Source organism: Colius striatus, chromosome 19, assembly GCF_028858725.1.
Source record: "Colius striatus isolate bColStr4 chromosome 19, bColStr4.1.hap1, whole genome shotgun sequence".
Taxonomy (NCBI): domain Eukaryota; kingdom Metazoa; phylum Chordata; class Aves; order Coliiformes; family Coliidae; genus Colius; species Colius striatus.
The window spans coordinates 4,353,586-4,380,584 of record NC_084777.1 but is presented as its reverse complement, the minus strand read 5'-3'; the positions used below and the strand labels follow the sequence as shown (position 1 = coordinate 4,380,584).

The 26,999-nt window shown below is 54.3% G+C and overlaps 1 protein-coding gene across 4 annotated transcripts in view; it reads right to left on the bottom strand.

The window, feature by feature from the left end:
- The window catches only part of RALGDS (ral guanine nucleotide dissociation stimulator), a 56,231-nt gene that overhangs the window by 4,097 nt on the left and 25,135 nt on the right, over window positions 1–26,999 (bottom strand). For 3 of the 4 annotated variants that reach the window (XM_062011382.1, XM_062011383.1, XM_062011384.1), the window contains exons 1-11: window positions 20,011–20,457; window positions 3,979–4,089; window positions 3,248–3,441; window positions 2,798–2,872; window positions 2,459–2,652; window positions 1,967–2,088; window positions 1,636–1,851; window positions 1,413–1,516; window positions 1,004–1,088; window positions 256–333; window positions 77–163 (exon numbers count right to left, since the gene is read on the bottom strand). In XM_062011382.1, coding sequence (XP_061867366.1) covers window positions 77–163; window positions 256–333; window positions 1,004–1,088; window positions 1,413–1,516; window positions 1,636–1,851; window positions 1,967–2,088; window positions 2,459–2,652; window positions 2,798–2,872; window positions 3,248–3,441; window positions 3,979–4,089; window positions 20,011–20,193 — 1,449 coding nt within the window. In that variant the 5' untranslated portion in view covers window positions 20,194–20,457. Of the gene's footprint in view, window positions 1–76; window positions 164–255; window positions 334–1,003; window positions 1,089–1,412; window positions 1,517–1,635; window positions 1,852–1,966; window positions 2,089–2,458; window positions 2,653–2,797; window positions 2,873–3,247; window positions 3,442–3,978; window positions 4,090–20,010; window positions 20,458–26,999 lie in introns of those variants that run through there. The other variant, XM_062011385.1, reaches the window with a different exon arrangement.

Below are 26,999 nucleotides of genomic sequence, written 5' to 3'. Positions count from 1 at the left end.
TCCCGCTGTACTCCCAGGCTCTGGGGCGGTGGTGCAGGAAGGAGAGGCAGAGGAATATCGAGATGGAGACACTCACATCCAGGAAATCCTTCATGGCAGTGTCCAGCATCACCAGATCCGTGAGGAAAGTGCCAAGGTAGGGAATGGTGCCCTGCATCACGCCCTGTGGGGACAGCAAGGGACAGGCTGGGTCAACAGAGAGCAGGGACCAGCCTGGGCAGCCCCTGGGGAGGAGGGGTGCTGTGCCCAACTCACCATCTCCCGCTGCTGTTGCTGCCGCTTCTGAGCCCTCTTGGGGTTGATCTCCAAGGTGGCGAATTTAGATGTGCCCTCCTGGATGGTGGGGAGAGGTGGGGTCAGCATGAATGGAAACTACACTAACAGGTGAGCTAAAATGCACCCCTGCTTTTATTGGTGCAACTTTCCTTGCAGGGGGAAAGAAGGATGAGGGGAAGAGGAGGAAACCAAAGCTGAGCTGTTTTTACGGCTCACGAGGAGGAGAGGCTCAGTGAATAGGGACTTGCTGCTCTCACTTCCAGCTCTGTACAAACAGCTCCTCAATGGGATGTTTTGTTCTCTTTGCATTTTGAGTCCTCTCAGCTCCCAGACTGCAGCTAAGCTGGGAAGCTGCAGAGAGGCTCCATGGGAAGGACATTCTTGCTGCAGCCTTTAGGGAACCCTACAACCTCACCTCAAATCAACGGGACTTTGCACTGGGTTGTTAAAAAATGCATCTGCCTCTGAGGAGAAGCTGTTGCCTGGTACACTGGCTCCTGTGCCACTGCTTGTCTCTGCTCACTAAGATGCTCTGTGAGCTTCAGGCAGTGACGGTGTTTGGGTGGAGAAGCAGAAAAGCTCAGAATGTTCTCAGAGCCCTGCAACCCCAGGGGGCTGACAGGACTTTACAGCCTGGTGGCTGGAACACCAGAGAAACTTGTGCCAGCATCAGCCTGAGCTCCCTGCCAGACAGAGACAGGGTGAGGAAGGTGCTGCTTGCCCGTACCTTAATGAGAAGCTCCCGGCTCAGCGAGTGGTTGTTCTCGTCAGAGAAGATCTCGGAGAGCTCGTGGAAAGTGCGGAAGCTCTCTCTGCTCAAGGGGAAATACAGGGAAAAGTCAGCAAGGCTGCAGTGGTGGGGTCACCTCCGGGGGCTCTCTGCTCACCCCAGTGACCCCAGCTGTGCTCTCAGCTCTAGAAGGGCTTTGCTATTCCAAGGCATTTCACATGGAGGTGGAGGTGACAATGTTCTTCTTTCCTTCCCCTCCTTAGGCCTCTGACACCTTACACTGGTCCCTGTGTTTTGGGCACGCTCTGAGAGGCAATGCTGGAGCTGAGATGATCCCACCTACCCGTTCAAGGGCTACAGCAAGGCTTCCCCCAGCGAGCACGAGGGCCCAGCAGGCCCTGCTTACCGTAGGACCTCATCCCAGGTCTTTTTGAGCCGGTGAACAGCATTGCACTGCAGAGCTGAGAGGATGGCTCGGAGGGAGGAGAAGTTCTTCAGGATACGACACTCCTGGGGGCAGACAAGGACATGACAGGGCTCGGTGTTACAGACAGCCCAGAGACCTGCTGCGATCCACACACCACAAAAGCCCAGCCCTGAGGGCTGAGGTGGGCAGGGAGCTGTCCTACCCGAGCCACCTCGATCCAGCGCTCCACCACCTTGGCCCTCTGCTGCGGCTTCAGGGAGCGGTCCCCGAGGCAGGTGGCGATGACGCAGTTGGCCACGCTGTTGAACTGCGAGACCGTGGCACGGATGGTGGGAGCCAGGTGCTCTTTGCCCTTCTTGTCTCGCTGCGACCAGATGCAGCCCAGGCAGTGGTAAGGCACCACTTTCTTAAACAGCTCCTGGAAGATAAAGGGATGGAGACGGGTCTGTTTGGGGTCCCTGGGATGGGAAGAGAGGCCTGCACCCAGAGCAGCAGGCAGCGGGCAGGCAGAGCACCACTGAGTGAATACTCACAGCGTCCATCAGCGTGAACTGTTCTGCCACCATCTCTGGGGAGAAGGAGAGGAAATCCGGCTTCCCATCCCCGACCCCGTTCTCCTCCACCAGCTGGAAGGTGCAGCTGCTGTGGTCCACGGCTGTGAGGGATGGTGTGAAGCTGAGCACCGTGGTGCTGCCACAAGCTGGGGCTCACACTGACCCTGTGAGCACCCACATCCCACCCACATCCCACCTCCCGGGCTTGTCACTCCCATCTGGCTTCACGCCTCGAGAAATAAGGCACAGATAAAAGGACAGTCATTTTAAACCTGGATGCAAGGGTCTGCAGGGGATTAAAGGCAGATTAGCTAATCCACTTAGAAATCCCACTTCTGGTTGGGTTGGATTAGCTTCCCGGACTACCTCCAGGATTTATGGGGGTTCAGCAAGACCCAACACCAACCAGTAGCACTCCCTCCACCTGCAGCCCCAAATAACCCCCTGCAAGTGGGGAAAGGACCCTGCTACCTTCCACTTCAGACTCGCTCTGCTCCTGCTGCTGGAACTGGGCCAGAAGGATGCGGGCTCGGCGCTCCAGGTCCGAGCCGGGGATGTTGTGGCGCACGTAGGAGATGAGCTGCTTGAGGCAGCTGAAGTCCGGGGGCTTGCGGAAGTCCTCTGAGTACTGGTCCAGCCAGGCACCCAGGATGGAGGAGATGGTGCTGCAGGGAGAGGGGGAACACAGGTGAGAACCAGGTGCCACAAGAAACCCATGTGCACCACAACACACCCCAGGCACTAGCAACAGCTGGGGACAAGAATTGAAAATCTATCAGCCAGAGACACTCACAGAGCGCTCAGACTTACTTCTTCAGCTCCATCCTCTCATCCACAGCGTGCCTGGCATGGTCCCCATTGGCCTGCACGTGGAGTTTGCCGTACCTGTGGGACACAGGGAGGAGGCAGTGAGCATCCTGGACTCAGCTGCCCCTCAGCGCTGCCTCTTCTCCCTCCTCATCACCTCCAGCTCTGCATGGGCTGCAGATGAACCTCCAGGCACTGTCCTGCTCCCCTGACTCTGCCACAGCCCTTGTGTTTCGAGGGAAGCAGCCAGCACTGGCCACCTCGCAGCAGGGCAGCAGCTGGGAGGGCTCCAGCTCTCTGGGAAGATGTGTCCTCCCTGCCTCAAAACCTCCAGGCTGGTGGAGTTGGGAGAAGCCCAAGACATGGCAGCAGAAGATGCTGGGGTTCTCCTGGCCGAGGAGGCTCAGACACCAGCCACCCCCAGCTGTGTTTTGGGGCTCAGGGCAGCCTCACCTGTTAAGGAGCAGGTCCAGCACTTGCTTGGTGGTGGCAAAGGCCCGGTAAGTGCACAGGAAGATGGTGACATAGGTGAAGTCATTGCCCTTGAAGGCTGAGACCAGGTACTCCACCAGCTTCTCCAAGGTCCCAGCTTTTATCGTCCGCACCTTGCACGTCTCGTAGAGGTTTAGGGCCGACTCATTCTCAAACTGTCGGGGCAGGAGGAAAAGTCAGTGGGTTGGGTGAAGACAGACACATTCAAGTGTAACCTGGTGCCATCAGCTTCACAAGATCCCACTCGGGTCTCAGTTGGGACCACAAGCCCCCTACAGTGCCTGGGACTCTCGTGACAGGCCTGGGGAAAGGGGGGCTGGGTCTCCTCAGACACCAAACGCCAGCAACCCAGCTGGGAAGATCTGAACATTTGGGAAATCCCAGGAAAGGCCTCAAGGGTGATGAAATCTAGATGCAAATCAGAGTTGCTGTGTTTTGCAAAAGGGGGTTCCAGACTGTTTCCCCAGTGCCCTTCCCCTCGACAGAGGCCAGCAAGTGCTCCCAAATAAACACGTGATTCCCAGGTAAGGCCTGGAAGGGCCCATCAGCACAGGAGTGTATAAGGGAGCAAGAAGAGTGCAAGCCATGGGTTGGCATCGACCTTGCCAAGCCCTGACATCAGGTCACCATGTCTCTGGCAGAGAAACATCTGCAAACTCCCCATGGCAGGAGGCTGGTGGCCCCCAGCTTACCCCCAGCCATCGCTGCCCTTTGTTGGCCGTGTGATGGAGCTGCACTTTCCGGAGCGATATGCTGTAGATCACACCATCCTCCAGCTCTTCTCCAATCTCCTGTGTGGAGCTCTGCACGGGAGAACAAGATACACTATGAGATAAGGAGGGTGCAGCATGACAGGGATGCTCTTATGGGCTCGTATCTCAGCAAGCCAAAGGCAACAGCCGGCAGGCAGCCAGTCGCCCTGGCCTGCTCAGAAATGCAAACCAGGCGACATCCATCCTGCTGGCCAGCTGAACCATGGGCACAGCTGAGCCACAACATGGGCAGAGACAGGACTTCAGGAAGCTGCTCTTGCTCTGCTCTGTGTCCCCTGGCTCTGTATCTCAGCCCTTCTGCAAACCCAGGCTGCCTGCGGGTAAAGGGCTGAACAGCTTCGTGCCAGCCCTGGCTGCTTCCCCCTCCCCAGGCCTCTGCCTTTCCCACACAGTGACATTTCTGCTCTATGCAGACCACCTATAAAATCTGCTGAGGCAGTAAGGGATGCTTCTTAGGGCAGGACCCCAGGCACATGCCTCCCCCAGCCCCACATGCCAGTGTGGGGTTCAGCAGCAGCTTCAGCTCCACAAGGACAAATTGGTTCCCTCCTCCTCCTCCGCCTCCTCCTCTCTCACCACACTCTGCTGAGTCAGTGCCATTCTTAAGAGGATTTAGCCAGATCCTTTTAAAACCACAGGGATCTCTGCCACCCTCCATCCCCCACGCCAAATGGCAGGACACGGTGCAGCACGTGGCAAACCCCACTGCTCAGATGATGGGGATGATGCCCGAAAGCAATCAGCTGGTTAACAGGGGGAGGCACAGACACACACTGGGGCACAGGGACAGGTCCCCCCTGCATATCACACTGTCAGCCAGGGCACAGAGCCAGCGCACAGCTTTCCCTGCAAGCTGCCTCTCAGCAGCACAAAAAAACCTGAGCAACAGCAACCACACAGGGGGAAGAAGCTGCTGTGGGGCAGGAGGGAGCCTCAGGACTGAGCCCCAGAAGCTGTTCCCTGCAAAAAAATCTTCCTCCCAAACTGTTCCCTGTGAACTGATCAGACTCAGAGCCTCAGCTACAGACAACACTCTGAGCAGAGAGCACTGAACATGAGCCTGAGCTGATGTACCAAATGTGCACCTGACATGCTCTTTAACCACCCTCCCTTATCATCACCACCACAGCACTGGCCACTGAACTGCTGCCATAACAAGCTCTTGACTTGAGCAGGGTATTAGCAAGGAATGAAGGCAGGGAACCACAGCCAGCTCAAAGAGTATGGGGAAAACGCTAAAAAGCCTTTTATTCATGGCTGTAATGAATGAGGATGGAGAATCCCCCTGGGCAGGGTTCCTGGGCTTCTTCCTCACTAGCTGAACCTGCTCTTCTCATTTCATGCCAGGCTATGAAGAGGTTTGGTTTGTTGAAGCTCGAGGGGTTGTGAGGCTCCTAACTTCAGCTGTGCTCTGAACAAGAGCCTTTCCCAGGATTGGCTTCCAGACCAACCCTGACAGCACCCACACAAGGTGGTGGTGGACACACAGACATCTTTGTGGATGCCTGTGCCAATCCCTCTCTTTGTTCTCTGGCATAAATTTATGTACAAGTACAAACAAGTCTGAATTTCAGGAACAGAAAAGGCACTGACCCACCAGCACAGAGTGTCCTGTGCACTGGCAGCAGAGATGGGCTTCTCCCCCATCCCTTCTCTCTCTCTCCACCAAAAGCTCATAGGAATGAGGTGCTCCTATGCCCATGTGTCACAGCAGACACAAGCAGAACTGGGGGGACTGGCACTGCTAAAGCCTTGCATCTGCTCCAGATCAGCCACCTGCAGCAATGGCACCTAACCTGAGCCTAAGTCAGCCAAGCTGTCATTCCTCCACCTGCAGATGCTGTTTTCAACAAAAATAAAAGCAAAGCTGTGAGAACTCTTCCCAGTTTTTCCACAGAGAGCCTCAGACCCCAGCACCCACAGTTATGTGTTGTCCTCCAGATGCCGCAGCAGTGCTTGCCTCTTGAGCACACAAACTCACAGCCCAAGGGGTAATGACAGAGAAGGGGAATCATTACCAACAGTGCTTCACATCAGCTCTCCTGGTCTTTATCACCCAACCTGCAGACGAGCCCTACCCTTCCCATCTTCCAGTGATGCTGACTTTGGGCTGGAGGAAAGCTCTGGGTCTGGCAGGACCAGCCCCCTGTACAGTCTAACTCAGAAAAGAGGTTTGGCTGGCCAGTTGTAAACCCCAGACACAAAACATCAAGAGAAATGAGATGTTTGTTGAGAAGAGATCAAATCATATAGGGGGACAAAACGTCCCAAGATGAATCCATGAATCACCAGCAGCTGCTGTGCAACTCCAGTGGAAAGTGTTGCCATAACCGTGCACGGGTTTTCATTCTGTATTTCGTGTCATGTGCAGAGGATACACCCAATTCTGATGTGTGTAGAAGCACATTTCACTTCCTTCCCATATTCAAGACTGTCAGATTCATTCATTTCTTGTCTTGCTGACTTGTGTGATATCCCTCAAAGTTCCCCCTTTGCAAGCCACACGCACAGCAGGCAGCTTCCCCGCGGCCCCCAGCAGCCAAGAGCCAGGCGAGCTGCTACACTGGTACATTCTAAAATTTGGCTATTTATATTCTGTGTGAGCTTCCTCTTTCCTACTGCTGCTTCTCCAAGATGCTGATTGTGCATTCTACACATGCTGGTTAAAAACCAACGAAGCAAAAAGCAGCAGCAGCAGGACAGAGCCGGTGAAGTCCCACTGCAACAGCCGCACCAAAGCACGCTTCTCCCTTTGCAGATGAGGAGGCTCGGGCTGGGAGACACACAAAACTTTGACCTGTGGCTCATGTACATGCCAGTCACCAAGAATGCTGCAATCCCAAGTCTGGCACTCACATCAGGATTTCCAGCAAGTCAACCATCTTCCAAATGGTCCCTAAGGAGCTCAGACAGACGAGTGCTGGTAAATATCACTGCAACAGCTACTGCTGCCTGCCCTACACAGCTGCTGGAGTTTTCTGCCCCTCACAGCAGACAGGAACGGGATTCAGGCCTCAGCCAGCACAATCACAGCCCAGCACCCTTGTGCAAACCCTCCTTCATTGGTGCTTCAACCTAAGTAACCAACCACCATGGCAGGAACACATGTGAACAGGCCTTTCCTCCTCGTGTCCAACAGGCTCAGGCTGCGCTTTAAACAGCTGCAACAAGATTCAGCAAAGCTTTGCTGTGAAAGCACTAACTGAGCAAGTTATGGTACTTGCACTTTCCCCCAAACTCAGCAGCCCAGAAAGGGACATCCAAGGCATTTCAAGATGGGCATCAAAAAAGGGAAGAAACAGAAAATTAACACTTGGCCATGATTTTCCCATCAGGGTGCACAATCCTGCTCCTCTCCTTGCAGCAGGGAAAAGGCCTTTGGATGGAGGGGCACAAGGGAAAAAACACACGTTTAACTTGGGGGTATCAGACACAATTCTGCAGAGCCAGAGGCTTTTGCAAAAGCAGTGAGTGAACTCTGCACGAGTTCATCCCCTGAAATATGAGACTGGAGGTCTGCACCAGATGGCTTGCCTGGTTTCAGAGACCGCCTCTTCCAACTGCAGATAGCCTCAGGCTGCGTGAGCAACTCTCCCCACCACAGTTCAAAGCATTGGTGACTACACCAGGGAGGAATTCCTGCTCCATGCAATAAACTCTTTTAGTCTCTGGTGAATGTTCTAGTACACAGCGTGGTGTGGAACCCCACGTCTTTGAATGGAGGTTTAACAACGAGCTCTGCGATGTAGCCAAGGTTTGTGAGGCTGAAGAGGGGCTGTGGTGAGGGACCCTCGCAGGAGCCAGGCAGAGAGCAGCAGGGAGGGGAAAGTGCAAAAGACAAACAGGAAAGCAAAATATTGGCTGGGGATCTGCATTTTAGGAAGTGACTGAGATCAGTCACAAAGGTTTTAGTAAGATAGGAGCAAAGTGTGGGATGAAGTGTGAGCATGACAGTATCCCTGCATGTTACACACAGACAATTACCCAGCAATTACCAAGTCTTAAGAGCTCTGGTCCCACGTGCCCTGGGTTTGTCCATTGGCCTCCAAAGACACAAAATAATGAACTGTTATTGGAAAAAGGTATTAACTTCAGCACACGTGGAAGAGGCAAAACTGCTTGAAGTGCTTTTACCGATGCTCCTTGAACAGCAGATGGTTTAAAGATCAAGACATTTGTGTCGCTCTGTTCCCTTTCAGGCAGGCTACACAAAATGCTTGTTCCACGTCAGGTATAACACAGAGCTGAGAGCATCTTTGCATCATGTTATCAAAGGGCTGTTGCCACTGAGCAGACACTAACCCTGCCCGTGGGAAGGGGCAACCTGCACCTGCTGGGAACTGCAGGCTAATGAGACAAGGAAAGGCAGAGCTGAGCCTCAGACACGTCACCAGGAGTTACTCACTGAAGCTCCGTGTTTGCACAAGTCTCAAAGGCCAGAAACAGAAAGGAGAGGGTTTGGGCTTTACAGTCCCCAGTCCCTTCTCAGAATAATCCCATCAGCAATGGGAAATGGGCCTTTCCAGAAACGAAAGCAAGTGGCTTCCCCAAAGTCTGTGTCCCCAGGGCTGGCATAAGCCCCAAGCAAGTGGCTCCCCCAAAGCCTGTGTCCCCTGGGCTGACATGAGCTCCAAGACAACTTTCGTTTCACTGTCCAGAGCAACTCCTGAGCCTGTGCAATGAACAGCAGCGGCTGTGGGGCCTCTTCTGTAAAACCCAAATGTACCACGTTATGTAAAAGGAAATAGGAAAAAAGCCACCCCCATCTAGTGAAAGCAAAACAACAGCAGCTCTGTGAACCAAAGGTAGAGACCGCAAAAGCAGAAGCACCCTCTGTCCTACACATCCAAAATAAGCTCGTGCAGCACAACGTCCTTCCTCATGGGGACTTCCAGGCCAAAAGCCCCACAGGCATGTTCCCCCACGGCTCTGCCAGTCCCATCCACTCCTCACACTCATCAGCAGTTTCCTTCCCCTGGCTGCGCTCAGGAAAGCTACAGAAACTACCCAAAGCTGGTGAGGAAGCTGATGAATATCCCTCCTGTCTGGGGAAAGGTTCCCAGTGCTGGTGTCTGCTTGCCCCAGTGACCCTCAGCGTGTGCTCTGGACAAGCAGCTCCATGGAGGGCAGGAGCCCTCTGCTCACAGACACCACCCCAGCAATGACCGTGGTGGCAGCAGGGTCAGGCAGGTTGATCTCCTGCCACCTCCTTTCTCCCTGAGCTGTGTTCCCACTGCTGCTGATGGAAAGCGAGTTGCCCACCACGGCTGGGCTGCCCTCAGCCCCTGTCAGGCAGATGGACACGATTCCTTTGGGTTTTCAGTACTTTCTGCCTTCCTGCCTGCCTGCTCAGAGCCACCTCAAAGCAGGACCCATTCCAACAGCCCATTAAAACACCACGGCAAAGGAGGAAACAGGAAAAGCACAGAGACAGGGCCAGAAGCTAAACTTAAACCACTATGAAAAGGGGGTGTTTTTGCCAGGACACCAAGACAGTGGTGACAGCTGAGAGCCTGTTCTCACCCCATCAGCTGCTGGGCTCTGCACAGGGGCTTTCCTGACACCCAGTTTCAGGTGTTTCAGCAGAGAAAGCTGCTGTTCCCCACTGGGAACAGCCTGGGGCTGTGTCACCCAGCACCACACACTCCCAGGGAGCAGGACAGGACAGAGGGGACACACAGCCCCACACCTGCCTCTTGAGGGGATTGTAGCCCTGCTCCCCCGGGGTCTGGGGCTGCATAAGGCTGATGGCAGGTCTGGTCCTGTGCCTGTAAGCCAGAGGGCCGTTTTCAAAGGCAGCCCTCTCCACCCTCGCAGCTCAGGGAGAGGAGAAAGCGGCTGTTGGATGGGTTACAAAGGCATCTTGTGACTCGTATGCAGTGAGTCAATGGCTGGAGAGAGGATTAGGAGCTCAGCACTCAGGTCCAGAAACGAGACAGAGTAGATACACAGGATTCCTCCTCCTTTTGTTTTTGCTTTTAAAGAAACCCAAGAGCCTTCCCACATGCAGAGACGTTCTCACTCTTTTTATGGTCTGGAAATCAAGGTCTGTAAAGACACTCCACGTCCACTCCCTTTCTGCTGGCCTCCCAGGGGCAGGATCAGGCCCCCTGACACTGGAGGTGATGCAGGTGCTGGAGGATCAGCCTTGCTCAGGGGCCTGCCCAGGGAAAAGCAAACTTCATCTGCAACTAGCAGTGCCAGAGATGACTGCTTAACTCCAAACCCTGCGTTTCCTACGCCTGGGAATACAGAGGATCACCAGCACCTCCGCCTAGACATTTGCATCCTACATGAAAACACGACCAAAGTGGGACTTCCCTCGTGTTTCCTCCCAGGGGACGTGCTGGGCTGGGCTCCCTTCGCAGGCTGCTGAAGGTTAGCAGAAAACTGAGTGCAGCAGGTTTTGCTTCCTCTCTAAGATGATGGAAAAACGATCCCGCCGACACAGCAGTTCCAGCTCTTGCTCCACAGTCCTCAGCTGTGTGTTCGTGCTCGCTGTGGCGTGTGTGTTGGCAGCATCCCTGCTCAGCACCCACGCCTGCACACAGCCAGGCTGCCTACAGGGCCACAGCCTGCTGTCGCTTACTGAGCAACTGCTCTGCCACCAACTCACCCACAGCCCGGAGGGTAACTACTGGAAGTGAAACCAGAAAGACACAGCTGGTGATAAGTGGGGTATAAAAACTTAACACACATTGCTCTGGAAGGGTAAATAAAGATTGAGTGGCTCACAGTAAGTCATTTCAGCTCCGAACAAGGGTCTGTGTTGCACCGAGACACAACAGAAACATCTGCAGAACAAAAACAAGTTCAAAAATGAACTTGTGTACAGTAGCACTGGTAAATCACATGGAACATGACAGCTCTGTAAGGCCTTGCCCAAATGTGAAGAACAACAGGGTGTGTGTCCCAAAGAGATTACAGATCCAGCCTTCCTGAGCTAGCATTACTCCATTGACTCCACGGCTGAAACAGGGCCCTTTTGCCCCAGGCACATTATTTCTGCAGCAGCAGGAACTGCCATATCTATTTGGAAAGGGATGGCAGTGAGGTCTGTATCCAGAGCTGACATACCTTGAAACCCATTGGTATGGTTGCTCCTGAAATGTGAGTTATGTCTGAACAAGAAGACTTTCCTCTCGTTCCAGCTCCAGGGCAGTGCTTGTCCCCTGCATGTAGCAGCATCTGCAAGCCACTGAGTTCATCTGTCCCAAAAGTCAAGTCCTCACACTCTGACACACAAAGCCTTGAACAAATATTCTCCTGCCCTCAGCTCATAGCCCTTGTATGCCAGCCCAGACAGCCAAAAAACTGATTTTAAGCAGCATCAGCTGCTCCAAACCCACCTTCTTCTGTCAGACCTTCCCCTCAGCACATGCCTGACCCACACGGACAACACACACCCAGGCACACACCTATGGCACCAGTGGATGTGCAGAAAGGACAACAGCTCCAGCAACTGCCAGGAGTGAAACATCAGCCCAGACCTCAGGGGTGACATTCCACCCCTCATGCCACGCTGAACCGTGCCCTGTACCAATATTCCCACTGAGTTTTGCCACACGCTGAGATAACCCATGAACAGCTGCCTGTGCAGTGACCCACCTGCTGCAGACTGCAGGGGTGGGGAAGCAAGCAGGGTCCTGGCTCTCTGTAATTTTGAAGGTGCACGGATTGGGGTGGGCAAATTGGAGGCTGCCCAAAAGCCCTGCCTGGCTGCAGCCTGGCTGTCAGTGACTGTGCTGTTGCCCTTTGTTTCAGTCTGAACAAGGTTAATATCGATGTAGCTCAGGCACATCCTCAGCTTAGATAAGCTGAACCAAAATAAGCCCTTGTGAAATAGATGTGTCCACTCTACGCTGCCTCACGTCAACTTACGCTCCCTACATTAGAGCTGCAGCAACTGAGGTGAGGGCAAAGCCAAGCCCAGACCTCAGGCCCCTCTCCCCAAAACCTCATCACTCCAGCCTCTACATAAGAGGATGCCTGGGGGGCTCCAGATGCCCCCAGCCCACCCTGACCCCAGCGCAGGGCAGGCTCGGGCGCTCTCCCAGCCCAGTTCAATGCTGCTTCTGTGCTCGGCGGCCGGAGAAGGGCTCGTGGTGGCAGCGGCACAGGAACGGCCTCGCTCTTTGTGTGCGTGTGTGCAGCAGGGTGACCCAGTAAACAGCTGAAGCAGAGAAAATGCAGGAACAATCCAGTGCAGGGAGGCAGCGAGGGGCTGCTGGTGAAAGGACACGAGGAATAAATGCGAGCCTTTGTTCTCAGGCCGTGCCCCTCGTGCCCGGCTCCCGCCCCGGCCGGGATGACGTGGGACGTCTGACTGCTGCCCGCACGCTGCCGTCCATCCTGCGTGGAGATCTGGGCTGAGCCTGGCTCGTCCCAGCCTCCTCCTGACACCCACAGCCCCAGAGTGTCCCACTGCATCCCAGCTGCAGCTCTCAGGCCACCAGGGAAGGGCTGGGAGAGATTCTCCTCTTGGATGGCACCCTCCTGCTTGCTCCCCTCCCTGCAGTGCCTGTGGGAAGCTGGGAGGAGGAAGAGCAAGCACTTCTGCTTTGTAATCAAGAGAATCTCACCTCCAGAGCATTACTTAAATAGGTGTCAACGAGGCAGTAGGTGCTATATAAGCAGGTACAGGGGCAGGAGTCAACAAGCAGACACCTGGGGGGCCTGCAATCAGGATGCTCAGTCAAACTAAGCTTGGTTTCCACAGCTGAAGCAAGTGAGAGTTTAAGTTTAATTAGCACCTTTGGGGAGAAAAAAAAAGCCCTAAAAAAGAATCCAGCTGCTGTCAAATCTCTGAACACAGAGCCCAGGAGCCCAAAAGTGAGGTCTGGAGCCAGGCCCTTCTCTGAGTGCATTCAGAGGAAGGTGGGTGTCCTGGCAGGGTACAGACAGCTATGGTGGTGGGATGAATTCCCTCCCCAAACCCCCAGCTCTGTGTCTGTAGCTGCAGGTCATGCCCTGGACTGTGTCTGAGCATCAGCCAGAGTGGAAGGTGCAAGCAGCCAACCTTCTATCAGGTGTTAAGCCAAACCTGGGGGTAGCAGGCAGAGGGCAGGTAGCTCCCATGGTTGCTCCCCTCTCCTACCTACCCTGACTCATCACAGACCTTGGGACTGTTTTCTCCTGATGCTTAAGACACAGCCCTTTTCCAGTGATGGTTGATGAGGAAGGGGATGCATCTGCCTGGGAATACCAGGCATCAGGATGTCAACCTGGCACTGGGTCACTGCAGGTGTTCCCAGGCAAGAATCCCCTCTTGTTACTTGAGCTCTTTCCTGGCAGGTGAAACACCACACAAGGAAGCCTGTTCCTCCTGGCCACGGTACTTGGGTGAGCCAGTACAGGCACGTTCCCACTATTGACTCGTCTGTTCCTGCCACCCTGCTCTGTTCATCCCCTGGGACTGCCAGCAGCAGGTGAGCATCCCTACAGCTTGCCTCCCCATTCAGAATTATCTGAGGGGACAAACCTTGGGCTACCCAAAAAGCTGATCTGCACAATGACCACGATGCAGCATCAGAAGGGAGGGCAGAGGTGTTCCTCTTCCTTTACCTGCCTCTTTTCCTCTGACGTTGCCTGGACTAAGACAGGTCAAGCCTGTAACAGCCCCCTCCTCCCAGAGCCAAGTTTTGCTGAGTAACATGCTCAAACCCATGGGAATAAGGACAGTGAGAAATGGAGTTTGTGGGATACCCCCTCCCCAGGAAGCACCTCAGGGAGTGTTTGTTATGACACTGGTGTGAGCCATAGCTATGCTCTGAGTCACTCCCAGCGAGCTTCGAGGGAGGGACCAGCCAGGCTTCTCTCAGTGCCAGTTCTCAGTGTTGAAATCGGGACTGGATCTAGTAAACCACACTGTCTAGAAACCCAGTTATCCCAGGGACAGTCACCAGTTATCCCAGGGACAGTCACCAGTTATCCCAGGGACAGTCACCAGTTATCCCAGGGACAGCCAGCAGCAACAGGCACTGCTGCTGCATTGCTTGGCACAGGATCTGGCCAAAGGGTCCTGAGCAGCAGAACTGTAATTGAGACCAAATATCCAATTAAAAAAAAACTAATCAAAAGCAAACAAACAGCAACATTTGGAGACAAGTTGGGCTGCTTTAGGACGAGAAACCAAATCAAGCATTAGGCTTGCTCCAAAAAGTCTGTAGGGATCGTTGAGGTTGCAGCATGGGAGAAACAGAGGTGACACCATCAGCCCCACTTCACATCCCCAAAATCCTCCATCTCCTGCAGCTCATCAGACTCTGCAGCTGCTCTGATGCACAGTCAGACCTCACCAGCAGCAGGTCCTGAGCTGAACCTTTTAGGTAAGTGTCTTTGAACAAAATCCCTGGGCTTTTGACCTAAACTGAAAGGTGAAGTCCCAAACCCCCTGACCACACTGTGCTTCAGCATCCTTGTTCCCTTCCCACAGCTGAGTTTTTGCCCTGCCAGTCTCAGGTAACATGTTTCATTTTGTCTAGCTTGGTGAAATGATGGTTTCCTGAAGTTAGTTCCAAGCCTAAGAGGCAAACCCAAACCAAACACAAACAGCAAGGCTGGCTGCAGCGGGGCGCCCGGGGCAGGCTCGTAGCTTGCAGGTCTCCATGGACACCCAACCACTGCAAAGAGCAGGGAAAGGTTGTGTGGTTTTGCTCCATCACATGAAAAGAAGTTCTGGTAAGACGGGTAGCGAGCCCTTTGAAGAGCAGGTTTCCACACAGACCCACAGCTCAGCTGCTGTTTGTTGAAGTGTGGTTAGCAGAAAGAAAAGCCGCTCTAAAAATACTGCCTCAGCATTCCAGAAGAAGTTGCCTCTGATGAGTTTCCTCTCCAATCTGTTCTCTTTGCAAGTTAAAGCAACTTTTTACCTCCCCTGTCAGCTCTGAGGACTCAGCTGGAGCAGCTGGAGTCATCCCCATCCTGCCTCTGCCAACCCCAGGGCTCGCCAGGCGGCTGTGCCCAGCGACCCCGGTGCACAGGCACGTCTGGAGTGGGCAGACACCCTTCCTGGTCCCAGCGTGTTTCTGACAGCAGAGCTCATCAAAATACCAACTGTGTAATGAAAACAAACTCGCTGCTGTCAAGCTACACAAGTGAAACGCGCCAGGCATGGGCCTCTCTGCATGTGCTTAATCTGTGCTGACATTTGGCTGTCACAGAGCTGCCGACCCTCAGGTGTGTTACACAGAAACTTGGTGGCTGCCTGATGTAAAAGCTCTGCCCTCTAGGAACCTGTACCAATCAGGCAGAGAGGGACAGAAGTTTTGAGTGCTGTGGAGCTGCCACTTCCCTGCACTGAAGGAGAACAGTGTCTGCTCGCTGCAGCCCACGGGATGTGACAGCCCAGCCCACGCAGAGATTTGGGAAAGGACTTTCCTGTCGCCTCTGGTGTGCAGAGAATAAAAGGCCCATCCTCAACAGCCCTCCTGCTAGCACCAGATTCTGCATGAGCAGAGCTGCCCCTGTGCCAGCCTCCCTTCAGACGGGCCCCAGGGAGCAGCTGGGCTGACTCCATGCCGGAGCTTGTTGCTCCCTTTCCCTAATGACTCAGGAACAAAGTCCAAATGCATCTCTATTGGAGCTCAGTGAGCCAGGAGGGCTGGGGCTGCAGGTGAGTCTCCACACAGAAGCAGGAATGAGGCAGACTGACAACAGACGTAGCCAAACAGCTCAGTTCCTCCCCTGCTGCACGTTTTCCCAGGCAGGCACCTTCCAGTCAGAGGCAGCGATACAGTTCCAGCATGAGGCTGAACAGATCTCCCTGGGCACCAAGTCTCTTCTCGTAAGAGCCCTCATGGCCCAGCCTCACCTTTCAGCCTACAGATGCTCCTCACTGTGAATGAAGGTCCTGCAGACCCCTCACAGCAGACAACACACATTTTGGACAGGCCACGGATGCTGCCGTCCAGCACCACACACCAACAGCACAGGATGAACAAATTGATCTATGGAGGGTGTGAGTCCTAAACTCCACTTCAAATACTCCTTCAAATCCCAACCCCCCTCATCCAGAGCCCGCAGGTGCCAACCCACCAAAGCAGTGCACAAACTCTGACCTGCCACGAGCTGCACTGGAGCCCCCCGGGCCCCCCGCCAGCAGCTCGGCCAGCTTTGTATCTAAATCCTGCTCCTTAGCAACCACATTTTTTTCCCCCCTCTTGCTGAGTCCGTGGGAGATGAAGAAATATTTGAGAACTGAAACAGCCCTGCTGAAAGTATATATTTAAATAAAAGGAACACGTCTGCTTGAAAGCCAGTGACTGGGCAGCTCTGGACATAACGGGCTTAGAGAAAGTACAAGCAGGGGATGCCCAGCCTCTAAATGTGGTCTACAGTGACCTAAATAAGCTCCCTGCTCCTTCAATTACACATCCCTCGGGGGATAGAGCGGCTGGCAATTAGAGAGCAGGAAAGGGTGATGGAGGAGCTGCTAGTGGTGAAGCCTTTCCTATGGCTGGACCAACTCAGGTGGCCCTATAAACAAGCCATGCTCTGACCCTATAAACAAGCCATGCTCTGACCCTATAAACAAGCCATGCTCTGGCCCTAGTTGTGGGGTGGTCAGAGCTGACACCCCAGCTCTGAATCAGCAGTGCTGACTGAGCTTGACCCGAGTCCCTGTGGCTAATGCTCTTTTTGCTCATCACACGCCAAACCCAGGCACAGGGAAGTGTGGAAATCCTCTGAGACTGCATTTAGCTGTTCCTGTCTGGTAATCCCGCTCCAATAGCTAGAAAATAGATGGTTGTAGCAGAGCAATAGTGTGATCTGGGGGGCCTGGAAGCTGCTGCACAGGACCTTCTGCCTCCTCTGTTGCAGGGAGCCCTGGGAGCAAAGCTGAGGTGCAGGGGTGGCTGGGATTGGGGGGCTGCCCATCCAGCCTGTGGATAAACAAGGATTTCAGTTTCCAGGTCTGCCAGTCTAGTACTAAATCAACTAACATCTCAGCCAGATCCTAGTACCAGAAGGCTCCCCACTCCTGTAGAAACATAGAACAAAAATCTCCAAGTAACACAATCCTTACACCAACACATGCAGAAACACCTCTGCAAGCACATGAAATACTAACAAAAAAATCCCCCACACCTCTGCTATTCCCAGCCTGCAGCAATCACCAACAATCAGCATCCCAGCCTACTGCTGGTCTCTGCCCCCCAGCTCTAAGCCTTTCTGTAAAGAAGCCAGAAGGCAGGTCTCCATCCAAGAAATACCAACAGATGATGTGCATCTGGCAAATTGCAAGGGGCATATCAGGTTGTGCCTGGGGCTGGGGGGAGAACAGGCTGGGAGAAAAAGGATATTCATTCAAAGACACCAGAGGAAGCTAAAAGAAAATGGCTTTTAAGAGCTATCTTTGCCCCTCCCTCCCCTCCTTCACAGCTGTAAAGAACAAGCCCTGACCTCCAAGGCATCTGGGCTGAGCAATTCAAGTTTTGGAGGACGTGTTTAGCAACTGAAAATCTCCTAATTGTTCTGAAAACAAACAGTGCCAGAACAGCAAGGACAGAAGACTTTTTGATATTCCTCAGTTATGCCACTTATCTAGAGGCTTGGCAACATCAGCCTCGTGCAAGTTTCAGTCTGTGTCATTTGCAGTAGCCTTTGCAGCATGCTCGTCCAGCAAAGACCAGGAGGAGGGCCATCAGATTCACTTGGTGGCTGCCACTGGACAGGAAGGATTGACACTTGCTGTGGTGAAAATTATGGCAAGAACACTTGGCAATATGTGGCTGTGAGACCTCGAAGCAATGCCTGGATCAACACCCCATATCTGAGGATACAGGCAAAGATCTGCCCTGCTGATACCCGCTGGGGCTACACCAGGGAGAACCAGATCCACATTCCCTGCAGTGAACCTGGCCAGAGGCTTTCCAGGGATCCTCTGTTCTCTGAGGGACCAGACTATCCACTCCATAAACTGGCACAGCTCCACCAAAACCAGCTCTGTCCCAGGGGACATGCCAAGCCTGGGAAGCACAGCTCCCTCTGGCAGAGGTGGCAGCCCCAGGCTCCCACCACAGACCCCAGGGCCACATCAACAGGGGTTAACCAAACACTGACAGCCTACAGGGGTTTTCATATTCAAATAATCTGCCTTCTCCTCCCAGCATGCATTTTGTAGAGTAATTCTACTCAAGGATTATAACCAAGGCAGGCTGCTGCCAGGACAGTTGTCACAACACTGAGGCTCTTATTTTCTTTTCCTTTCTCCAGTTGTGCATCCCAACGATGCCAATGAGCGTATCACGGCCAGTGGGGCTCAGTGAGCCACGCAGGGGCCCTCCCATGGGAACACAGGAGAGGTGAGCAGCTCTTGGAGCATCTCCAGGTCACCACACACCACTCTGGGATGCCACTTTTCCTGCCACTGCTTGCAAACAGATGGTACAGAGGGAGGAGGAATTTGCCTACAAGTTTTTCAGGGCTGGGAGAAAAATCAGATGCTCTGACCATGATGCTGCACAGACCCACGTACAGCCCAGGGCAGAAACATGGGCAACAATGACTTCAGAGGAGGTCTGGTGAGCAGTTGTCCCTCTCTGCCATGCTCAGGTGAGCAGAGGGGTGCAAAACCACTCTCAGCCCCCATCGCCTGAGATGCTGCCGAACCCTCTCTGCACTCCAGAGCCTTCTCTGGGCAGGGCATGTGGAGGCTCTCATGGGCCAGGCAGCTTCTCCCCAGGGGTAAGAGCACCATGCTGTACCACCCCCTCTTTTCCTCCCCTCTCCCTGCCGAGAGCTTGGCCCCTCGGCCTCCCGGAGTGCAGCAGGACGGAGAGGTTGGACTTCCTGCCAGGCATAACACGAACCAGATGATGTGCTGCAAACAATGTCAGTACGCCCACCCCCAGGAGAGACAAACAGGGAGGGGAACGGGGGGTTGGGGGAAATAATCTGGATGGAGCTTTCATGAACTCTGGGCAGAGCGGACGAGCCCCTGCCACCAGGCTAGAGGTGAACTGGTACAGCTGCATAATCCCTCCCAGCCGGTGCCTGCCCAAGACTCTCCATCCCAGGTCAGGGGCTGGGAGAAGCAGCCCCTGAAACGCTGCCTGCCCTCCGCACGGGCACTCAGAAGGTTTTAGCGGCGATTCCCCCCTCCAGCAGGGAGAAGCACATCTGCAGCTGGCTCCAAATCCCAGCAAAGCCCGGCTCGCTGCCCCTCGCTGCTGTTAACCCTTGCAGCACCAGCACACGGCACAGCCCAGACCCACGGCTCAACCCCCCGAACGCCAACAGCTTCCTCCAGCCGAGCTGCTCCTAACGCACCCTTTGCCGACAACCGATGACATTCCTGGCACGCCGGAGATGATCGTCCATTACTAAGAAACAAGGCAGAGCTCTGACTGAGATCATTTCGGGTGCCTCCGCACAACACTGCCATCAACAAACCGCTCAGGCTCAGACCTCCCGGGGACCAGAGTCTGACTGAACCGCCCCAGGCCTAATCCGAAGCAGCACAAATATTTTGCATCCTCCAGCAAAGTCCTCCCCGTGCCCATAACCTTCCCAGAGGACACTTGTGTGGTTTGGACAAGCCTGAAGCCTTTCCGAGCAGCTCAGATCCGAGCAGCCTCCTGCCCGAGTCTCAAATGAAACAGTAAAAGCCGCCGGTTTTAGCAATCTGCCTCCTTCCCTGGCTGTCCCGAGGGAGAGCATCTCTTTGGTTTCTCCCAGCAGAGCCTGGCAGCTTGCCGGCCAGCCAACGGCACAGGGACGGGCGGCACAACAGCCACGCAGGGGCACCCACTTATTAAATAGCCCGACGTGGCACTGGGGGCACCAGGCTGCTCGCGGCCATCCCGCACCCAGCTCCGGGCTGGCTTGGGCCAAGCTGCCCAATTCCGGACCAGAGCAGGGATCTGCGCTCAGGCCCCGCCGTGTTCCCATCCCGCGCTGGGCTGAGCCCCCCGAACACCCCCCAGCTCCCCGCGCCCCGGCGCTCACCTCCAGCGGCGGCAGGTCGGGATCCAGCTGGGTGAAGCTGTGCAGCACCACGGGGCTGCTCTCCCCGGCCACCTCCAGCCTCACGCCGCCCCAGAGGCTCCGAGCCCGCCGGCAGCCCTCGAACATCTTCTCGGGGGCGGGCGCGGCGGCATGGTGCGGGGGGGCTCGCCGGCGGCTCACCATCGGCTCCGCATCCCCGGCCCCGCCGCCGGCCCCGCCACAGCGCCCCCGGGACGCCCGGGGAGCGGGGATGGATGCCGGGGAAGGAGAGGGGAAAGGAGGGAAAGCCGCGGCGGGGTCGGAGCAGCCCGGGAGGCGCGGCGGGAGAGCCCCGCAAGAGCGGGGCAGCGCGCCGGGAGCCCGCAACCGCCCCCCGAGCTGCCTGATGTCACGGCGGGGCCGGGACGGGGCCGGCCGGGCTGCAAAACCAGGCACTGGATTTCCTCCCGCAGCCTCCGCCCGCCCCTGGGCTGTGCCGGGCCGGCCCCGGGGCGGGACACGCACACGCGGGGCCGTGGGAGGCGGGCGAGGGACGGAACCCCCCGCCCCAGCGCCGGGAGCGGGGCGGGAGCTGCGGGAGGAGCGAGCTCGGGGGGCTGCGGGGGGACCCCCGCCCCAGCCCGAGCTGCAGCGGGGAAGGGGCATGGAAAGGAGAGACGCTCCAGAGATGACACTGCTTGTGGCACCGGGAATGCGTACAGCACCTCGGCTCACACCCCACCACCCAAAGACAAGGTATTGAACTCAAGTGCATGAATAGTAACAGCACATGGTTGTGTCTGAACAGACAAGTTTTATCTCATCTCATGAGCTCAGCCCCCTGCCAACAGTGCTGTGTGTGTTCTGAGCTCTGCCCTGCCCTCTGCTCCCCACAGCTGGGCTTTAGGGGGGGACAGGGTCACGGGTGCTGTGGGGGTGGTGGGCAGCAGCCCCGGGGAGATGAAAGGATGGCACCGAGGCATCACAGCAAGTCAGTGCCCAGAACAGTCTGACCCCCCCGTGTCAGGGCAAAGTGGGGAGCGAGGGGCTGAGCTTGGCCCAGCAGTGACTCAAGGAAAGAGAAACAGCCCGAGGGGGTGCAGGGCTGCAGGTCCCACTTAAAAGAGGCCCCGAGTCTCCAGCTGATGCTGAAACCCTGCGATGCGATTTTGTTTTCGGAGGCAAGGAGAAGAAACAGCCAAACTGTTTGTCATTTATCCTCCCCCAGCACTGAGCACAGCGTGCTCTCAGCCCTCCCCTGGCTCTTCCCCTTCTCTCCTCACATACTGCAAATAAACTGTGTCACAGGGTCTGGGCAGTTGCTGCTGACACCACCAAAACCCAGACTCTTACGCCTCAGCTCCCTGCGCAGCTGAAATAACATCAGCCTCCCAGGGCCTTGCAGCCCTGCAGCTTTACTCCCAGTGAGAAGATGGAGCCCAAGCTCACATGTCCAGCTCTGCCCAGGGCACCAGCAGCTCCTGCCTCAACAGGAAAGGCTTAACAAAGCTGACAGCCATGCCAGACACTTCAGAGCTGAAAACTGACCAGGCAGGATGATGCAAGAGGACAATGTGGGCTATTGTCCTCTTATCTGGAGCCAAAGAGGGTCAAGGGGAGTTCCTGGGAAAGGGGACCCAGCCCTGCACAAGGGCTTTTGGATGCTCCCTGGGGGTCAATGAGGAGATGCAGCCCCAGGTCCCTGCCCAGCTCACCCCACGGTGCCAGTCAGGTTTCTGTGCTGCACAAGGGCCGTGATGATGCTCTGCACAGAGGTGTCCTTGGACCCACGTCCTGCAGAAGCCACGTGACAGCCACCAGATGTGTTACGAAATGAGACGGGTGCTGTGCATCGCTTCACTGGGGCCCTACAGCATGGGGTGGCAGCGCCCGGCTCTCCAGCACAAATCAGTCTTGTCTTTGGGAGACAGACTCTGCTTTGCTTTGGTGTTTATCTCTCAGGGTTGGTGTAATCACAGCCCACCACTGGAATTGCTTGTCACTGCTTGAGTGCACATAATAAATACCGGCACTACTCATTTGCAGCTGGCAAAACCCTTCCAAAGCCTCCAGCTCTGCCTGACCTCTACAGAAAGATGCAACTCTGCTCCATGGGCAATTTTCACCCGTCCTTTGGTTGACCACTAAAGATGGTTTCAGGGGAGAAACACTTCTGATAATGGATAATAAATAATATAAGGCAGGAAGGCAACTGCAGGGGTTTAAAAATAGCCAGCCAGTTTCCTTTCTCCTCTCCTGGGAACCCTCTGGGTCTGAAAAGCAAAACACTCAAAGCGGGGTCAGGAGCCCAAGTTCAGGATGTTTGCTCAGCGTAGCTAACCCCAAACACTCAGCCCTCAGGGCCAGGCTCTTGAAAACCATGAGATTCAAAACAAATAACTTTTGAAGGCTTCTCATTTGCCTCTGAGCCTCAAGCCAAAAGGGAAGATGCAGATCACACCCTCAGGTTTCTCCCCTACACCCTTAGAAATTGTTGGAAAATGGGATTATTTTACATGCACACGACTCCAGGAGCAGGGGATTTAAGCAAACAGTCAATGACTGACTCACATTTGGCAAACTCAGCTTTTCATAACACAGAGTGTTTTGCATTGACGTCAGCTGTCAGTGTCCCATCGACTTCAGCGGCCGCAGGAGCGAGGAACCAGGTGCTCGGGAAAGCCCTCACTTTGCTTCTCTCAACACCACTCTGCAATCAGCACGTGGCTGAATAAATACAAAGCCATGTGGCCAACACTGGAGAGTCTACACAACACAAATCTATGCTCCTCTGCCACAGTCTCCAGCCTGGGGGCTTCTCTGCACGGTAAATAACGTGGAGTGGGTAACACGAAGGGGCTTTTGCAAACTCTCAGCCCGGTTTAGCTCAATCCACTTGGGTCAGGACCTGCAGATTCAGACCTTGCTTTGTTTCTTACTAACAGGACTCAGTGCAGACCACATGTTGTCTCTCCTCTGTACGTGCAAGCTCATGCATGTGGCCTTCGAGCATCCCTCTCAGCCCCATCCTCCAGCTCTCCTAGAGACTGCCCTCCTTCGCCTTCATCTCACTGCTCCACTTCTGAGCAGGGCTTTCTGGTGTATTTCCTACAGGACAAAACTCACAGTGACCCGGTTCCTGCACTCAGTACTGCTGGGTTTCCTCTCCATCAGACCATGAGCTGAGTGATGCTGCCCACCCCAAAGCACCGCTCAGAAATGCTTTCCCAGGGGTTGCTGCCTCCAGCACAGCACGAGGCTGCCTGCAAACATCCCAAATGCTCCCACCACAGCACAACTCAGCCCCAGCCACCTTCAGCCAAGCCCCTCTCAAGCACCAGACACCACCAGCTCTTGCTGTCTGACAACCAGGACACGAACCAGCAGCCTCTGATGGGAACTGGGCTGTTTTATGTGGGACTTACAACATTATCCAACCTCTGTCCCAGGCTCTGGCACCAGCTCACGAGGCGTGGCGAGTGAATCCCCGCCGTGCTCTGGGCCAGGCTGCTCGCTGTAAAATGGAGATGATGACACTTCCTTCTATTGTAGGGGCTGGGGAAGCCCTTTTTGTTGCTGGTTGAAAGGTAGGGAAGGGCTAGTGATAGAAAAGCATTATTAACTGGAAGTTAGGCTGGTTCTTACATTTGCATTGGGTCCTAAATCAAAACCTTCTGGATATTTAATTTGAAAGACTTTAGTTCCACTGCCTGGGCTCAGCTGGCACATTATTTTATAAGAAATAATAATAATAATAAGCCTCTCATGTCAAGACAAGGAAAAAAAACCCTAAGCTCGGGTAAGAAGGGAAAACAATCTCACTGCTCCATTCAGTACAATCTGTACACAGATGTTAGAGCTGCTGCTCCCAGAATTTGGGGACCAACAGATCACAGACAGCCCTCAGTCCCTCACAGAGACAATTCTCACTTGCAAACACAACCAGTGCCCCTCTTTAACCTGATTCAGAGCTGAGCCACACACCACTTGCCACAGCTCACAAGCTCAGCAAGTGTGGCTTCTAGGAAATTCTCCACTGAGTATTTTGGATGGAGGGCAGTTGGATCTGTTGCTCTGCTTCCAGGGTTTGGGTGTTTCTTGGGGCTATTTCCCAGCAGATCAGGCACTGTGAACCCTTTGTGCTGACAGCAAGGAGGGCTGACTCCAGCTCCCCTGCACTTTGTGCCCCTTCTGCAGGTGGCACGTGCTCTCCAGCTGCAGCATCCCCTCCTCCCCACGGGCAGCTACCGACTAACCACTGGGTAAATCCAGCAGCACAGCTCTCCCCCAGCCTGTCTGAAAGCACGCCAGACGTCTAATACAGCAAGGCAAGCTCCTGATTATTGTCAGCTCCTAGCAGAGGAAGCACACCAAATCCCCAGGCAATTAGGATCTAAACCTCCCCATCCAGCTATTCTGTGTTCCATTTCCTGCAGCCCCTGCATGCAGCTGGGCGAAGGCATCTCCTGCAGAGGCTGCAGACTCCTGCAATTATACCACCAGCCTTGGAGATTCGGGAGCTTGCAGGAACATTTCTCCTCAACCCTACTTCTTAAACCATCCACTTAGCCATAGTATTTGAACACGTTCTGTTAGGGTGGCAAGTGACAACACAAACCTCTGGTTTTCAAGCTTGGTGGCCTCTTAAAACCTCAGCAGAACAAGGTCACCACAAGGGGTGGGAGGGAAGCAAACCACTTTCTAAGAAACAACTGACCACAGCAGGCTTTGTTGTAGGCATTTCTGGGGAGAGGTGCCTTGATTCCTTCACAGCAAAGTGCTGCACAGCCATTTACAGTGAAAATACTGATAAACAGAAAAGGCAAATATAACCACTAACGTTAAAACATGCCCAGAAAGCCAAAGGTAACAGAGTCCATCTTGTGAAAACCACCAAGAGACCTTACAGTGTTTTGCAGGGCACTGGTGGAAGGAGGAGGGATGCAGGAAAACAAGCACAAAAGACCAGAGGTCTTTGAGAGGATCACAAACCAGCCAGTGAGTTTTGTTACAGCCCATCCCCACGTTGAGGGGGCTGCAGCTGCAGCTCTGGGTCGCAGCGTTTTGCTCTCCCACGTGCTGCTGGGCCCAGGCGCTCCCCTGAGTGCAGAGTTCAGCAGGCATTAGGCTGCTGGAGCCTGACACGCTGCAGACACACCAGAGCTCCTCTGCTAAAGACTATTTCTTGAGCTGTTTTGTCTTTAAAGGCAGCTTTTATCTCCCTATCACCTTTCTGCCGGAGTGTTTCGCTGAGCTCTTTTCATAAATACCACCTCAGGTGCTTGTAACCGAAAGAAAAACAGGAAAAACACTTTTCTGTGTTGCTTAGCAATCAGCCTGTGACAAGTTCAAGTCTCCCAGGTGCTCAGAGTTACTGTAGTTTCCATCCTTGCTCGCACAGGTCCTCTGCATGCCAGTCAGGAAAAGAAAAATCACTGTTAGAAAAGAGGAGAAAGGTTATAAAGCCACGAAAAATTGGCAGGGAAAGACTGCAGTGGGTGTAGCCCTTGAAGATGGGGGAAACTCCTTCCTGAAATCAACCCAGCCCTTCTCACCTACCACAAAAATAAAGTCACAGAGTGAGGTTTTCATAGCTGTCTGATAGTGTTGGGTAAGGCAGTTGCATTGGTAAAGCACCTTGAGCCTTGCAGGGTCCCCCAGCAGTCACTTTCTCACAGCCACTGAGCCCCTCACTTCCCAGAGGCACCCCCTGAGTGCTGCCAGCTCCTGCCCCACTCACATACAGGGTGGACAGAGGCTGCACAGATGCAGGGAGCAAAGGTAATGTGCCTCCCAGCTGCACTGCTTCCCAAAAGAAGCTCAACATCTCAAGTAATTTACAAGGAAAATGTATTCCCCTCATGGTTGGCAAGAGAGGCTACATGCTGGATTTTCTGAGCACGCTGCTATTCCTCCCTCCAGCACCTTTGGTACAATGATACTGGGGCCAGACTGGGAGCACCAGTTCAGCTCCAGACACTGCTCTGTTGAATACACAAAACGACCATCTAGTGACTGGCTGTGAGACAAGGAGCAGCCTCTCCTGCCCTGACGGCTTTGGGATGCTCTGTCTCTGCTCATGTACGGCTGAGCAGCCCCATCCTTCCCCAAACACCCTCTCAGCCTAGTACAGCCCCTTGTATATCACCCAGACAGTAGCAAAATTAAACAGGTTTCCACACAGCCTTGGTTTAGTCCCAAGAGAAATAAGGTGGAACAGATTTAAATGCCAGAACCTGGAAATAAGTGAAGCAACACCACCATGCACCATACACTTAGTGTTAACACTACAAGTAAATAACTGAGGTTACTGGAAATAAGAAACCCAGTCAAACAGGAACAAAGCCCCTTAACAAGGGATATGGAAAAGGATGTTCCAACAATGGTTCTGTATCTCCTTTGGCTCCACAAACGTCAGGGAAAACATACATCAAACCCCAGACACATTGGAAAGACGCTGTGAAAGCTGCAGGAAAGCTGACTTGATCTGAAGTGAGGGGTGAAACCTTGGAGCCAGACTCTGGCAGAGCGAAGAGCTGATGTGATTGAAAGTGAGCAGCCGAGAGCAGGCAGAGGGCCTGGAGCAGCCCCAGGGACGAGGAGGAGGAGGAGCGTGGGGGGACAGACATCCAGCAGCTGGACCAGCAGCCAGCACACCCTGGTGCTTGCTGACACCCTGCAGCCCCTGCCAAATCACCTGGGCCAAATTTGCTTTGGTGTGGGTTAGGATGCAGTGAGTGGGCATGAAAATATCGTGCTCCAACAGCCGAGTGCACACTCACTGCCGTCAGCCACGTGAGAGACGGGAACGGAGGCTGGCGAGAGCTGGAAAGGGAAAGTTTCATTGCCCAGTCCTCAGCTGGGTATTGCAGAGATGAAACAAACAGTCATATGGCTCAAAAGTCAATTAAGAATTGTAAAAGTCTTTTAGTAGTCCCAGGTATTGTTAGACCCTCAAAGGATGTTTTTAACACGATTTTCCCTTCGGTAATTGCCACTTTAAAAGGTTT